Source organism: Chelon labrosus (genome assembly GCF_963514085.1).
Source record: "Chelon labrosus genome assembly, chromosome: 2".
Classification (NCBI taxonomy): domain Eukaryota; kingdom Metazoa; phylum Chordata; class Actinopteri; order Mugiliformes; family Mugilidae; genus Chelon; species Chelon labrosus.
The window spans coordinates 19,844,786-19,858,836 of NC_140338.1; the positions used below are offsets into that span (position 1 = coordinate 19,844,786).

Genomic DNA, 14,051 nt, shown 5'->3' on the forward strand with positions numbered 1-14,051 from the left:
AAGAATACATGTGGAATCTTATGTTCAAGTTTCACTGTCTTAGGTCTTCTAAAATGTTTATACAAATCATGTCTGTAGAATTATATCAAGAGAAAAGAAGCTACTTTTCATTTCAGCTCTATCACACAGGGAGTTTAGCTTAGCAACACGCATACTAATCAGACAAGCAGCTCATTTACAGTCATTTGTTGAGGTTTTGTCCGAGATCCACCAGGAGTTCCCTGCCAGATATATATAAGTTTGGACAGCAGGACTTATATGTGTTTAGAATACACCAGTACCCCCTTTTGTCAGATTTTTACTTAATTTTGGCACTTCCCAATCCTGAGTATTGATATGATTACTAGTTTTTGACAGCATAACCCAATATAACTTTTTGGAATGTCCCTGTTTCAAGCATTTAATTAAGCACACGTCGCTTAGTTAGTGTGTAAATGCCAAAGTTGCTCTTCTTGTAGAACAATTTCTTTGCACGAGTCAAATCCTCCCCCGCGACCCTTAACAGGAATAAGCGGGTACAGAAGATGGATGAATGGAGTCAAATCCTCATAAATCCACTGCCCTGTTCAAATGATGAAAATCATTAGGCCAACACCACTAGTCCAAATGTCACTGGTGAACCTGAGGGCTAAAATTTCCTGCAACAGGCAGTTGATGCACTTTCTCAATAAGACCGGCAGGTTTGGTAGTACAGTTTCTGTGATGTGGTTATGGCTGGGAAATGTGTATGCTGCTGGATGTTGGAAGAGGCAACAGAATCATGCTGTGCTCGTCAAAAGCTGGTATGAATGTACTGGTTAAGAGCTTTCAGCATGTTAACATATCTTGAGCTCTCTCTGGACATTTTTTCCTTGATTCTCCAGTCATTGCTAAAAAGTTAGTTGTTGCTGTTAGGAAACTTCACTGTTAGAGATATTCTTGCAAATTGCTTGTATTAAAGTGCTTTTACTCATCTTGCAGAGCATAGTTTGCAGTCTTCTTTACTTGTGTCATGGTCACTTCTTCCAGACACTGGTACTCCTCTGTCTACCCATTTGATAAATACAAGTGAGTGCATGATCTGACCCGATACCGTTATCTGTATCCCTAATGTATACGCACACACGCCTGTATTATTGGTCAAAGTGGAAAGTGTGTGGGAGGAATGAGTGCATTTCAGAGAGTCATAAAAGCCTTTCCCACTGCTGAGTTATGTGACGAGGAAGGACAGCCAGGTGGATCTTAAGCGGAGATCTTGCCTCTTTGTGCATTTAATTTGACTAGAAGAGAGTGTGTTACAAACTTTAGCCTTTGCTACTATTGGTGACATTAGACAACTCGCAACAGTGCTAACTGCTTGGTTGCATACAGTACATGTACTCTACGCGCAGAAGCCAGCGTGCCCCCGCATCTACGAGACTGAAGAGAGCTGAGTGGGCAAGCTGGCATGTGAGGCCCCGACAGAGAAGACCTTGACTTGAAGGCAAGACACCTTAAAAAAATACAAAATAAAAAATAATTTGCTGCACCCACTCAGAAATCAAGTCCGAAGAGTTTTATGCTGAGAAAGGCTTGAAGATGCAGTGAGGTATTGCTGTTTAATTTAGAGTGGCTGTCCATATATGGAGAGAGAGCAGAACATACTCTAACCAGTCTGTTTATCATTTCTTTCAGTCAAACCGAGCCAAGAAAAACTGTGAATTTTGCTGATGACAAGCAGGATATTTGATGATATATTGTTATGATAAACCATCTAATATATTATATAAATGCCCCAAAGTGAGTTCACTGTGTTGTGTGGAAACAACAATCAACAATCAAACTGCCAAACCACACTGGCAGAACAGCAGTGGACCTAATCTAACAGGACTAAACCTAGAACTAAACCAGCAGAGCTGAACAATTCCTGGAAACTTCAAACTGTGCTATATGGAGTATCTGGAGAGCCACAATGGGCATTAGGCTATAAGCTCTGACCGTAACTACTATGGATCCTGTTTAACGATGACCACCCCCACTCGCCCTCTGCATCCTCCACAGCTTGCTCCTTCAGCCTTATTGCCACCAGGACAAGGCAGGCAGTGGCTAATTACTGCTACAACAGCAACAAACAAACCAATACTTCTCTATCTCCCTGGTCATGTCCCATTACTTCAGCTTAGCTCGCCTATTCATATTTCTCTTGACAGGTGCATCTGTCCATGGAGAATGAGGCAGCGTTGTAATCGGTAGGCAGAGGATGTTGTAATTAAGCGGCGTACCTCTGGGCTAACACGTGGCTCAGCCAAGGTGAAAATGACAGTGGGAGTGGAGTTTTATTGAACATAACGGGGTTGTCGTCGATAACGGAGACACTTGGCATTGTGTTTGGTTGGCGTTATTAATGCTTGGGGTCTTGTGTGGATCCGTACATTATTGGGCATCTGGTATCATGTTTATGTCCGACCTTCCCCATCAAAGTGTCGGTAGGCGCAACATTCAGGATATGAGCTTTGGTCTCTGCCAGCATTTCACAGGTAACTACAGAATGTGTTGGACACCCATGTGTCCCAAACAGGGGAAAGAGGGACACTACAGAGGCAGGAAATGGCAGACTCTGTGCGTGAGCATGCATGTGTGTGTGTGCGTGTGCGAAGAGGAAAGTGGGAGAAAAATAAGAGAGAGCCTGAAATGAGACAGCAAGGATGAATGCACAGATTGATATAGCAATTACCAAGAAAGCTATCCCTCAGTTAGGAATACATCTACATACATTAGAGCCAGGTTGTTCCCCAGCCACCGTCTCTGAGCCTAGTCCTGCAGTATCTCATACACAAACGGAGCCTTTCGCAAAGGTCATCTCTGGGTAGTAATACACTAACAATGAAGACCACCATCTACTGCGCATGTTGCTCACAGACCCAGACACAGAACTCCATCACACTGACAAGGAAAGAATGAAAACTGTCAAAATGGGTATATAACTGGGTATATTAAAACAAAATAATTAAAAAAAAAAAAGAGTGAAAGACACAAAGAGGAAGATCTGCTTCCCCCCACTGTTCTAATGTGCACAATGTTTATTGGCAGTTCCACATCGGCTGCATTCGAGGAACGTCTCAGTGCGTCATCTTATACAAATAAACGTGTCCAATTACCTGTCACTACGGAGACGGACGCATGCAGCATCAGAAAGCGACTTACACTTGGAGGCACCGCTTGCCACAGTGAGATTCAAAGGGCTGGCTGTCATGCACACTTTCCCTGAGCTAGCAAGTAAATCCGGTTGTAGTTAGCACATAATGTATGCAGAGTGAGGACCGGCACACGCCGGTGCAGTGTGACTACAGGCCCTGCAATACATGGAGGGGAGTTTTGCATAAAAATAAAATGCTGCTACCAAAAGGGCTCAGAATATGCACGTAGGCATGCTAGCATTTCAAAACACCTCTACAGGTTCAAGACGCAGCAGACGATGCGAACAAAAAGAGATAAAGAGAAAAAAAGCGGAACGGAAAAAAAAAAAAGACAGAGGTGAGGGGGAGAGAGAAAGACGCTGTGCAAATAACCCCCTAAAAATAGAAGAAAGAGGTAGAGGACAAGCAGATGGAAATATAAACCATGGTAAAATGATTCAATGCGACTTGGATCTCTGCCGCAGGCTCAAAGCGTTGCTCTACCAGAGTGTGCATGTCTGCAATGTGTGTGAATGAAACGTGCGTTTTGTGTGTCTGTGTGTGTGAGGCTGTCCGTGTAGACAGTACATTTACAGGCACTGAGCACTGCTCACAGTGTTCTTAAGTCAGGTAGATAAAAGTTGTTGGGTTAAGAAAGGTCTGCCAACTGTGTCATTCTCTCTTTGTAGTCATGTAAAGGAGAAGAAAAGAATAACTGTCCAACACGTGTGAGCTGTATCTGGTAATCTAACACTGAATTTTCTTTGGCAAAGCTCAATTCAATGATCTGCATACATGAAAACATCTCTGAATGAGGAAACTGTTTCCATCTCATTAATGGTACAAAACCATACGTGGTGGTGCAGACTCTTCCTCTGAGCAGGACAGAAAATCTCTGTTTCTAAGGACTTGCAGGAAAAGGGGATAAAAATGGAAAAGACAGAGAGAGGGTGGGGAATGAGAGAGCGGAAAGATGAACAAGTATTAAAAGTAATTAAACACTGCCATCTGCTGGCCACTGCATGAACCTACTGCGTGGGTCGAGGCTGAGGCTAATCCATGTGAACAGCTGCACCTATGACCACCTGTTTGCATTGAGCAGCACAAAGCTGATGTGACACACAAAGGACAAAGCACTGGGCCAAACTCGACGCAATAATAAAAAAATAAATAAAGCTCTGAACTCGAACAGTGCAATAGTGTATCACTGCTCAGAAGAAGGCAAATTTAATTTGCTGGTTGAGAGAGAAGAATGAAAGCCGAGGACGAGGCAATCATTTTGATGCAATCACAATTATGTTAAAAGACACCAACCCAATCTTTACCCCACCCCTCTTGGCCCATCTAATCGAAGGCGGCAGCAGCAGCCGAGGAATAAAAGGAAGACCATCTATAACTCATACTTGAGTTGGCAGGCTTTTCCCAGCTCAGTTACATTACCCGCGTCGTAGTGTATCGTGTATTTCTTGATACTAAAAAAAGGTCTCTGTGAGAAGTACTTACTTTGTTGCTGTGCACTGCTGATGCCTTTATGTGACACTTCAAACAAATGTGAGCGAGCAGGAAAGACCAACACAGTCACAGTTTTAAAAGGCTGCATCAGGTGCTTCTCACTTGTGACTGCGCAAAGATAAGGAGGCTCAAAGTGGGAGGATGACATGGATGCAAAAGATGGATTCTTTTTGCATATTAAAATGTGCTCTGCAGTTACCAGGCTAATGTGACAGCCTGTCTGTTTCCTCCCTGTGTATAAAACCTCACAGGGTTCAACCAGGCCTCAGAAATAGACATGTCTACAAGTACATAAAAGACAGAGAAGCCGTTTATCAAAACCAAATACACGAACTTTGGATTTGTGTTGTAGGTTTTGTAGCACAGACAGTAGGACGTAATACGCTCATTCTGTAATGTAAACATCAGGGTTGGTAGCGTCCACAAAATGCATTCTGGGATACGAGACAGACAAAAGTCCATACAAGTTACTTCCCGATTACCTCCTTGATACTTTGTCAGATACATACTTGGAACTGGGACAGTGCTTGGACAGCCAGTGATGACTTTGACGTTTCACAAGTCAACAAGAACACAAGTAGAGAAGTACAGGCAAGAACGCATGCTGATAAACACCCACTGTCGGAAAAGTGAAGTCAATGTGAAGTAGCTTAAAGTGCAGCCGTCACTAGCTCTTACAGACTCCGCTTTAAAAATGATGCTCATTATGCTCTTATTAGATCTAGCTGACTGTTAAGACATCCTCTGGTTTTCAGTCTGATCCACCCATCGCTCCTCCCCAGCCCCTCCCTCTAATCCAAATATGGTCGCTTGCAGCTCCAAATTGACAGGATGGCGACAACCAACTGTAAAACTCCACGTCACTAGAACCGTGTCCATCTTTTACATACAGCCTGTGGTTACGATCTGTGAAGCGGCCGTCTAACCTGCAATAATCAAACCTGCTCGTCGTACAGCTCAATATTTTCCACAATAATTCTGTCTTATTTTGAGTTCTTTAACTATATTACAGTCGCTGCATTGTGTATCTGTGCTGTGACCTAAAAATCTAAGTGCATGTGCTCTGGTCTTTTCTCAGATTTCCGTAGGGCCCTGACTCCATCTGTCCTCGCGCTGAGATCAGATCTCCACATAAAGCTTTTCCTGCACAGCCAATTTAAACGTGACCGTCCCCTCAGATGCTGCTTTTTACAAACCCTTATCATGTCTGCACTAATAAAACATATTTTTTTATGTTTGAGATTTGCATCCCTCACTTCCAGATATTTTTAAGGTAAGTACAATCAGGTGAGGTTGGTGCAAAGGTGAAAACACAGGAATCAGGACCAGGAGGCTTTGAAGTAGCTAATTAGCACTGGGCAATAATAAAAATTATTATTGACATTCACACTTTTATTTGTGTCAAAAGAGGTTATTTTCAACTAACTATTGAAGTAACAAGAGAACAAAATGTCACTATTGCTGACCTACTGCAAGGCAGTGTAGGAGTTATGCTTCTCATTAGGTTTATATAATAGATGTGGTAGTCCATTAGGTATCCTTTATAATATTGATTGTTTGCTATAGAGTTACTATAACAGCATCACTTACAACCCAACTATCAATACGTCTGTCATAGTTAGTGCAGTAGGCAGATGCACATCCGTTGAGACAAGCTTTAATCGAATCAATGGGGAGTAGAATGAATCTCATTTTTATCACTGGAAACACTTGCACAGCCAATTCCATTCAATAGTGAATATTAATGTTACTTAAAATGATGCGGAAAAGTAACTATTATTGAATTAAACCTTTCCCCGATGTGTTGAATGCATTCTGAAAGAAGCCTTTTCAATTTACCCAATGACAAACTCTTAAAGGTAAAAGGTGGGTGATGTGTCACACAAAGCTGAAATTGAGTTCATCTGAACTGATGCTGACCTCCGCTTTTTCTCTCAAATAGACGGTGTACCCCAGTGTCCTAAACTGACTTATTCCAAAATAATTCTGGGTGTCAGTTTAAAAAAAAAAAAAAGAAGTATAAATGAGGTCATTACCTCTTTCCAGTCTTATTCATAACATGCCCTTTCTCTCTACATACAGACCTGACTCTGTCCCCCGCATGTAAAAATGTTGCCTAACCTTTAGTGTCAGGAACTGATCATGTTCAGGGGCATGTTCAGGAGGTAATGCATAAACGCTCCTGGCAGTTTTAGTTCATATACTTGTTTTTGTTTTTTTGTTTTTTAATATGGAAAAATCCATTTACTGCAGCAATTACCCTGTGTTTTTACTGCTTTTATAGATGACTGCACATTCTTGGCATTGAGGTAGAGATGGTGAGAGGTACTCTGCGTTCTTTAATTCCGTCTCACCAAAAATAAAGTGCTTGCTCATACTGTGATGGAGATTACGTCTAAGTATGTGTGAGGCTGATATACATCATTGTGTCCTTTAGTCACACATCTGCATATCTGTGAGACGGTAATGTCTGAGACTGTGAGAAGCAGTGAGACACACACACACACACACACACAGAAGAAATCCAATATTCAAAGCTGTTTGTCAGTGTAGCCATCACAATCTGTCAGGTCCACCATCCAAGCATCAACCATTCCAGAAATGTCAAAGAACCAGATCAATGCAGACTTAGGACAGGGAGCAGCACTCCAAAATAGACAAGCACAATCATCCAACTCAGCAGCATTCAAAGCAGCTTCACTCTGAAACGCAAAGCGAGCGCACATATCTGTTCTTGGGGATCGGTGTGGATGTAGGCAAACAGGGAGGAAAACAGTGTACTGCTAAATGACGTATGTGGCTGCGTGCTTCAGCCCCAAGCACAATCTCACATGAACCCATGTGTGCTCAAGGCACAAAGTCAAAGATGTGCCTCATAGCTTAGTGTATCAGCTCATTACTATTCAGAGAGGACCTCATCATAGTCTGCCTCTGTGGTAAGTTAGGAATTAAACATGCACCAGCTTCAGGCAAGCACACAGGGCTAAGCAAAGGGCAATTTGTCTCATTTAACTGCTGCCTGCCTGCCGAATGGGATCGAATCATGCATGTCTCTAAAAAGCCAGGCAGTTTTACATAAAACACAGTCCGTGTGATTACTGAAGGCCTTGCCCTCATGCAAAATAATACAACAGGTTCAGGAGAAACAACAACAAGTTTCTCCAAAAGTGTCTACTCCCTCAGCTCTGGACAGCTTCAGTCATTCATGTGATATGTTATTATCTGTTTCAAACCCACTGGTCGGTAGAGTTCTTGTAACTTTCAAACATTACCACAAGATGTCACTCACATACTGTAAACTAACAATCTTGGGGCTCAGCCATAGCATCATGACCACCTTCCTAATATTGTAAAGGCCCCCTTTTTGCTGAAAAATCTCAACATCTGACCTTTCAAGGACCCTAAACATAACCCAGGGCAAAAGGTTAAAAGAGGCCATCAGGTAATTGTGTTTCCATGACAGTAAGTCAAAGTAACATCTACATGAACGGCAGGACCTGAAGTCTCCCAGCAGAACATTTCTCAAAGCATCACACACTGCTAGTGCCGACAGAGCATACTGGCACCACGTGATCCCCAGTGAAGCGAAACACACGCACCCGGTCTTCCACGTGACCATCAGACCAGGCCACCTTCCTCCACCGCTTTGTGGTCCTGTTCAGATGCTCTCATGCTCACTGTGGGCATTTTTTGTCCAGTCTTCCTGCTTCTAACATGTCAGCTTGAGGACAAAATGTTCACTTGCTGCCATATATAGTCCACCCACTGACAGGTGCCATGAAAACAAGAGGGTTGCTTTTATGAGGGTTGTTCAGTTATTATTCTCCTGTCAGTGGTCATAATAGATGACAGCCTTCAAACTGGTTTTAAAAAAGAGCATATACACCAATCGAGCATAACATGGTGGGTTACAGGTGGAGCCACCACCTTATGACCACCTTCCTAATATTGTGTAGGTCTCCCTTGTGCCTCCAAAACAGTTGCGACTCATCAGAGAATGGACATGGGACTTCTGAGGGTGTACTGTGTTGTCTGGCAAGAAAATGTTGTTCATGGGGGCCTTTGGGTCCTGTGGGTTGAGGGGAGGGGCCTCTGTGGATCAGGCTTGTCCCAGTGCATCCCACAGATACTTGATCAGTTTGAGATCTATAGTGTGGGGGTGCCTGGTCTGGTCTAGGTGGGTGGTACATGTCTAAGTAACATCCACATGAATGCCAGGTCCAAAAGTTTCCCAGCAGAACATTGTATTGTCACAAGATGGTCAATGTTATTTACTTCTCTGAGTGGTCACAATGTTGTGGCTGATCAATGTATAGTGTACAGGAGTGTCATGCTGATAATGGTTAAAACTAAATCACTATAGTTATATCGCGTATGGAAATATGCGGGAATAAACATTTAAACTAAAGTATAACTCTTGATTTAACTTCATTACCTTCCCCAAGAGGCATTTGTGGCTAAATTACGAAGCTATAATGTTGTGGAAAAACTGCAAAATGGGAAGCCAACACACAGTGTAATTACACAGTTACTATGACATGTTAACCAGTGACCACTTTCAACTACTGCTTTGCACTTCCAAAATCTTGTTTTATGGCTGGTAATACAAATTAAAAACATGCAATATGAGAAATACAAAAAAAAAAAAAAAACCTCTGCAAACATCAATGGACTTGCTAAGTACCGATGGAAATTTGGTGGGTACGCCTTTCAAATATTATTGCAGTTTTGCACTAAGTGCAATAAATGTGTTTCATATTCTGTTCTGTAGTTAGGAGTACAGCAATAGCTGCCGTTCTTTACCGCTTCTGAAGTATTCATATTGGAATTTTAATAAAAACAACGTTACCGTCCTACTTCAGATTATATGAAACAAGGATGGCAAAGTGAACAAGCTCTGCAGTATTTTTTAAAATGAACTTGCTATAATACGGGACTATCAGAAGCAGTATATTATTGGGTATCTTCCTCTTCTTCCATTCTGAATAATTGTGGAACTGCAGCTAAAGGAGGTAGCCCAAGAATACTGCCTTAAAGTAAAAGGTGAAATACAGAGGAGCAAAACTGCAAAATCGAGTCTATTGGTGGAAGTCTATGGCTAAGGTACAGCTGTAAGAACTGGGTTTGTAACAAACAACTGATCAGATTCTGTGTAGGTGGGTCCAAATTAAACAGTCGACAACAATAGATATACGGATTCCATCAGAGGCCGCTGTGGCAAGTAAGAGGATTTAGTATGTAGGAGTTCGGGGTTTAGGAAAATGATAATATACAAGCACTAAAGAAATACAAATGTAATCTTTTACCGTTTGATTGGCTTCTCTTTGTGTTCTGTCAGGAGTCCACTGATGCTCTGAGTCATTTTAATGCAGAAATGAAGAAAATTCTGAGGCGTCCAAATACTTTTAAGCTGCACTGTGCATGTACTGTGTAGGGAGAATTGAAGGAAAAGGTGCAGCATTCATTTAAAGTTGTTCTGTACGTGTCAGCAAAATGTCTTAAATCTATATGCTAATGCAGTTTGGGCCTCATCAGTCAGGACTCAAGCTGAAGGGCAAATGTATGCCTTAGAATATTTGACACATGAATCAAAGCACAGGGTTTGCCCTGGAACAACGGTTCTGAAGCCTGCTCCTTAGTGGAACGAGTGCTGCTGGTTTCCTATACTATCAATTTTCAACTTTTTTTTTTGTAAAGAAACACAGCGGGACTGATCGTGGTGCAACGTCTAGAAGACAATATGTGCTTAAAAGCAAAAAAGTAGTAAATGTAGTAGGTACCAGCAGTTCACTGTCAGTGTGTGGCCACTAGATGGCAGCAGAGAATCATGTTTACAGATTAAACTGCTCAAAAGCACAAACTAAGTTTGACGTGTTGTGTGGATTTAAATAAAGATGGGTAACTATCACTGTCTCAGTGGAATCTGTCTCAGTGCTAATGGCACTAAGTAATAGACTGAAAAAGAAGTTTTTGTGTCGGCCTAATTTTTTCAGTAATATTTGAATTCAAAATGACTGTAACTTGGTGGTGTGGACTGGAAAGCACAATGGGAGCACAGCTGGAAGTCTTACCTAGTCCCATTTCAAATGAATATTTTACATTATTTTTTCAAAGGATAGCACCAGGGTACCAAAACTATGCCAAAGACATGGTAAGCAGTCGTCTATTGGGTCAAGTGAGGTGTCAATCAAGACACAAATTCAGAGATTAGAGCATTTGTGGTATGACGGTTGGCTAATACATTCAAGATAAGTGAAGTTACGATCCAGAATATGTGGAAAGTATGTGCTTCTAACCAAAACTGTGAAAGTTTGATGAAGCCTACATTGTGTCTTTATAGATCAAACGCTTGGTGTGGATTAACTACTTCACTGGAGGACATTTACTGGACCCTTGGCAACATAATAATTGCATCTGCACATTTCACATTTTTCCATCTGATCTTGGAATACTGTGAGGCTCAATAGATAAATTGTATACATTTTAGTGACTGGTCTGACATCAGTGCTTACTGGACCAGTAGTTATGATTGTACCCAGAAATGGTGTGCATCATTCTAATCTCAAGAAATTAAGCTTTCCAATGGTAAATAAGGTGCGTTGGCTCACAGATGATCATGGGCTGAGTTAACGAACAATAATTGTTAGTTAGATAACAGAAATAGTTTGAATCTAGTCTGTGGAACAGCACTTACCAGAAAGTATTTATGTCTTTCTCTGTTGAAGTTAAAAGGGATATGACAGAAGGAAACCTAGGTCTCTTAAAAATGGAACTGGGAAATGTCAGATCATATTGATGTGCATACTGTAAAGCAAGCCTCACTGCTCTCAGTGTCTCTCTCGCAGAAACCTTTATCTCGTTGAACTTTAAAACACAATGAAAATATAGGTGTTCATTACAATATCACATTGAAAAGGTCATAGAGAGCGTAGAGTGTATGTGCTAAGTGAAGTATCTCCAAAGAAGAACAGATCACTGTCTGACTTACATCAAATTCATTGAGGGCAGCAGCCAGTTCTCCGATGCCAGCGTGGCCGTGCTTCTCGTCGGTGGGCGAGGTGGCCTGAGCAGCGCTGGAAATGCCTCCTATGGCCTCCTGGACCTGCTTAAACACGTAGTCTCGGTTGGCACGTGTGGCTGCCACATCTGGGTGACGCAGGAAGGCCTGTGAGGCCGTGTACAGCATGGTGGCGTTTTTCTTTAGGGCCCCACGTGCAGCCGCCATCTCATCTCGACACTGGGGGTCTTTCAGCTCCTGAAAAGGTGACAACGGTTCTCAGTTAAACAATCTGTTGCAGTCAGTCATCCTGCTGGGGATGGCTGCTGCCATCAAGGAGCGTCATTGCTATGGGGTGGGGGTGCCTGGTCTGGTCTAGGTGGGTGCTACATGTCTAAGTAACATCCACATGAATGCCAGGTCCAAAAGTTTCCCAGCAGAACATTGAATTATCACAAGATGGTCAATGTTATTCACTTCTCCTGTCAGTGGTTTTAATGTTTTTAATGCTGATCGGTGAATATGTACAGGGGAAAACAGTCAGAGTTGTTTCAAGATATTAAAAAGACACATGGGGACTTTTAAAAGCATCTGTCATTCATAATAGAACAAACTCAGAAAAATGCAAGTTCCAGTTCAATAAATCTTCTATTAAAAAACAAAAAATGAGACAAAAAAGTTGATGAATTGGTTTTGTTCCAACACACAGTGTTAAGGCGGTGTCAGCAAATCAGCAGCCACTGAGCTGGACAGAGTTCAGTTTCAGTAACTTGCAGGAAAACTTTTTTTTTTGGTCACACTAGGGTCGTATTTAAAAAACACTTGGATGCTTTACTGTTCAGAGTCAAGTTCTGATATGGACACTACGTCTACTATTTCTATGTTACAAAGTACACACAACTCATGGCCTCCTGAATGTGCTGCCACTGTCAGAATGATTAGTATTACAAAAAATGAAAAAATAAGTTGGTTTTGCATTAAAAAAATAAAAAAAAAAAAAAAAAAAATAGAGTTGCAGCTCATGTCGTCTTTAATATTTATCCCAATACGTTCCATCACATCACATCGGTGCCGTAACGAGATGATGGCTTTTATGTGAAACGGATTAAACTGCATTTAACTGTGGAGTTTCTGTCAGAGTCTGACATCCATCATTTCTTGCTTGTGAGTGACTGATGTGTCAGTCCAGATTCTAACTGTACAAGTCACATTATGGGTACACTTGTAAGTTGCTTTAAACTCTGCATTGCGTTTAGAGTTTCTATCTTATACAGTAGCTCAAACTACAATATTTCATTATTTACCAGCCTAAAACTTACTTGGAACGTACTAGAAATAACCAAGAACGAGTAAGTGCAGGCACTTGTGGGAGTTTCTCCCTTGGGGCACACAAGTCAGTAGGGGGCTTCCAGTTACCTGCTGTCTCCGGGCTGCCACATAGTTAAGCTTCACCATCTCCTTCCCAAACTCCTTGAAGCGGTTGGCCAGGTCCTGCTCGTTGGTTGCATTCTTTACTCCCTCCAGGGATTCCTCCACCTGTCACACAAACACAAGCTGAACCTTTCCAAAACCCTGGACACACGGGAAAATGTGCTGACAGTCTTTAACTATGTATTTTAAGCCCTATTAGTGAACCAATATGTAAACTAAACAATAACATAACACGTTAAATTGGAAGAAGCGAAAGTGATTTTTTTCTCCAAATGAATCTTTCAGTTTTTTTTCCCCCTAATTGCAACTGGGTTTAGAAGAGGCAACACAACATTTAATTGTGCTATTTTAGCCTCATTTCAGCAATCTCCATTCATTTCATAGGTCCGGCCTGAATGTAAACTCTGTTTATCCCTAATGAAAGTGTTGCAGATGATCTAATGAAAAAGAACAGAGAGAGAGAGAACTTTTAAGTGGCCTTTGATGGTGTGGCTTATACAGGCTGGAGTTAAGCCCTTCACTGGGCCTCAAGAGTGAATCTGGTGAAAAAGACTCAGAGTGTGCAGTTGTGAGAGAGAGAGGGGCAAAATGACTGAAAATGAATGGAGGCATGAGTTTGTTTCAGATTATAACTAAATGCATATCATTCTCTGTAACACACTGTGATAACTTGTGATACAAAGCCCCGAGCTACTGTCAAAATATGTGAAGGAGTAAGTGTGCAGTCATTCACACCAGGGTGCTGTAGTATGATATTAATACGGTATAATCAGATGTGGGATTCTCCTCCATGCTTCATTTATATGCTAATGTGCGTAGAGGCTGTAATAAAACTGTGTGGGATATACAGAAGCAGGAAGTCCTTTCTTTTAAATCTGTCAATCTGTCCATTTCTTTTACATCTGTCCATCTTTAGGCAGATCGTGCATGCGAGACTAAAACAATGCGCTTCATTCTAACATCTGCAGAATGGTTTG

The 14,051-nt window shown here is 41.7% G+C and overlaps 1 protein-coding gene across 2 annotated transcripts in view; it reads right to left on the reverse strand.

The window, feature by feature from the left end:
* The window catches only part of ctnna2 (catenin (cadherin-associated protein), alpha 2), a 306,322-nt gene that overhangs the window by 233,902 nt on the left and 58,369 nt on the right, over positions 1 to 14,051 (reverse strand). For both annotated transcript variants that reach the window (XM_084561584.1, XM_084561583.1), the window contains 2 exons: positions 13,060 to 13,179; positions 11,635 to 11,901 (listed from right to left, as the gene is read on the reverse strand). In XM_084561584.1, the coding sequence (XP_084417710.1) occupies positions 11,635 to 11,901; positions 13,060 to 13,179 (387 nt within the window). The remainder of the gene's footprint in view (positions 1 to 11,634; positions 11,902 to 13,059; positions 13,180 to 14,051) is intronic.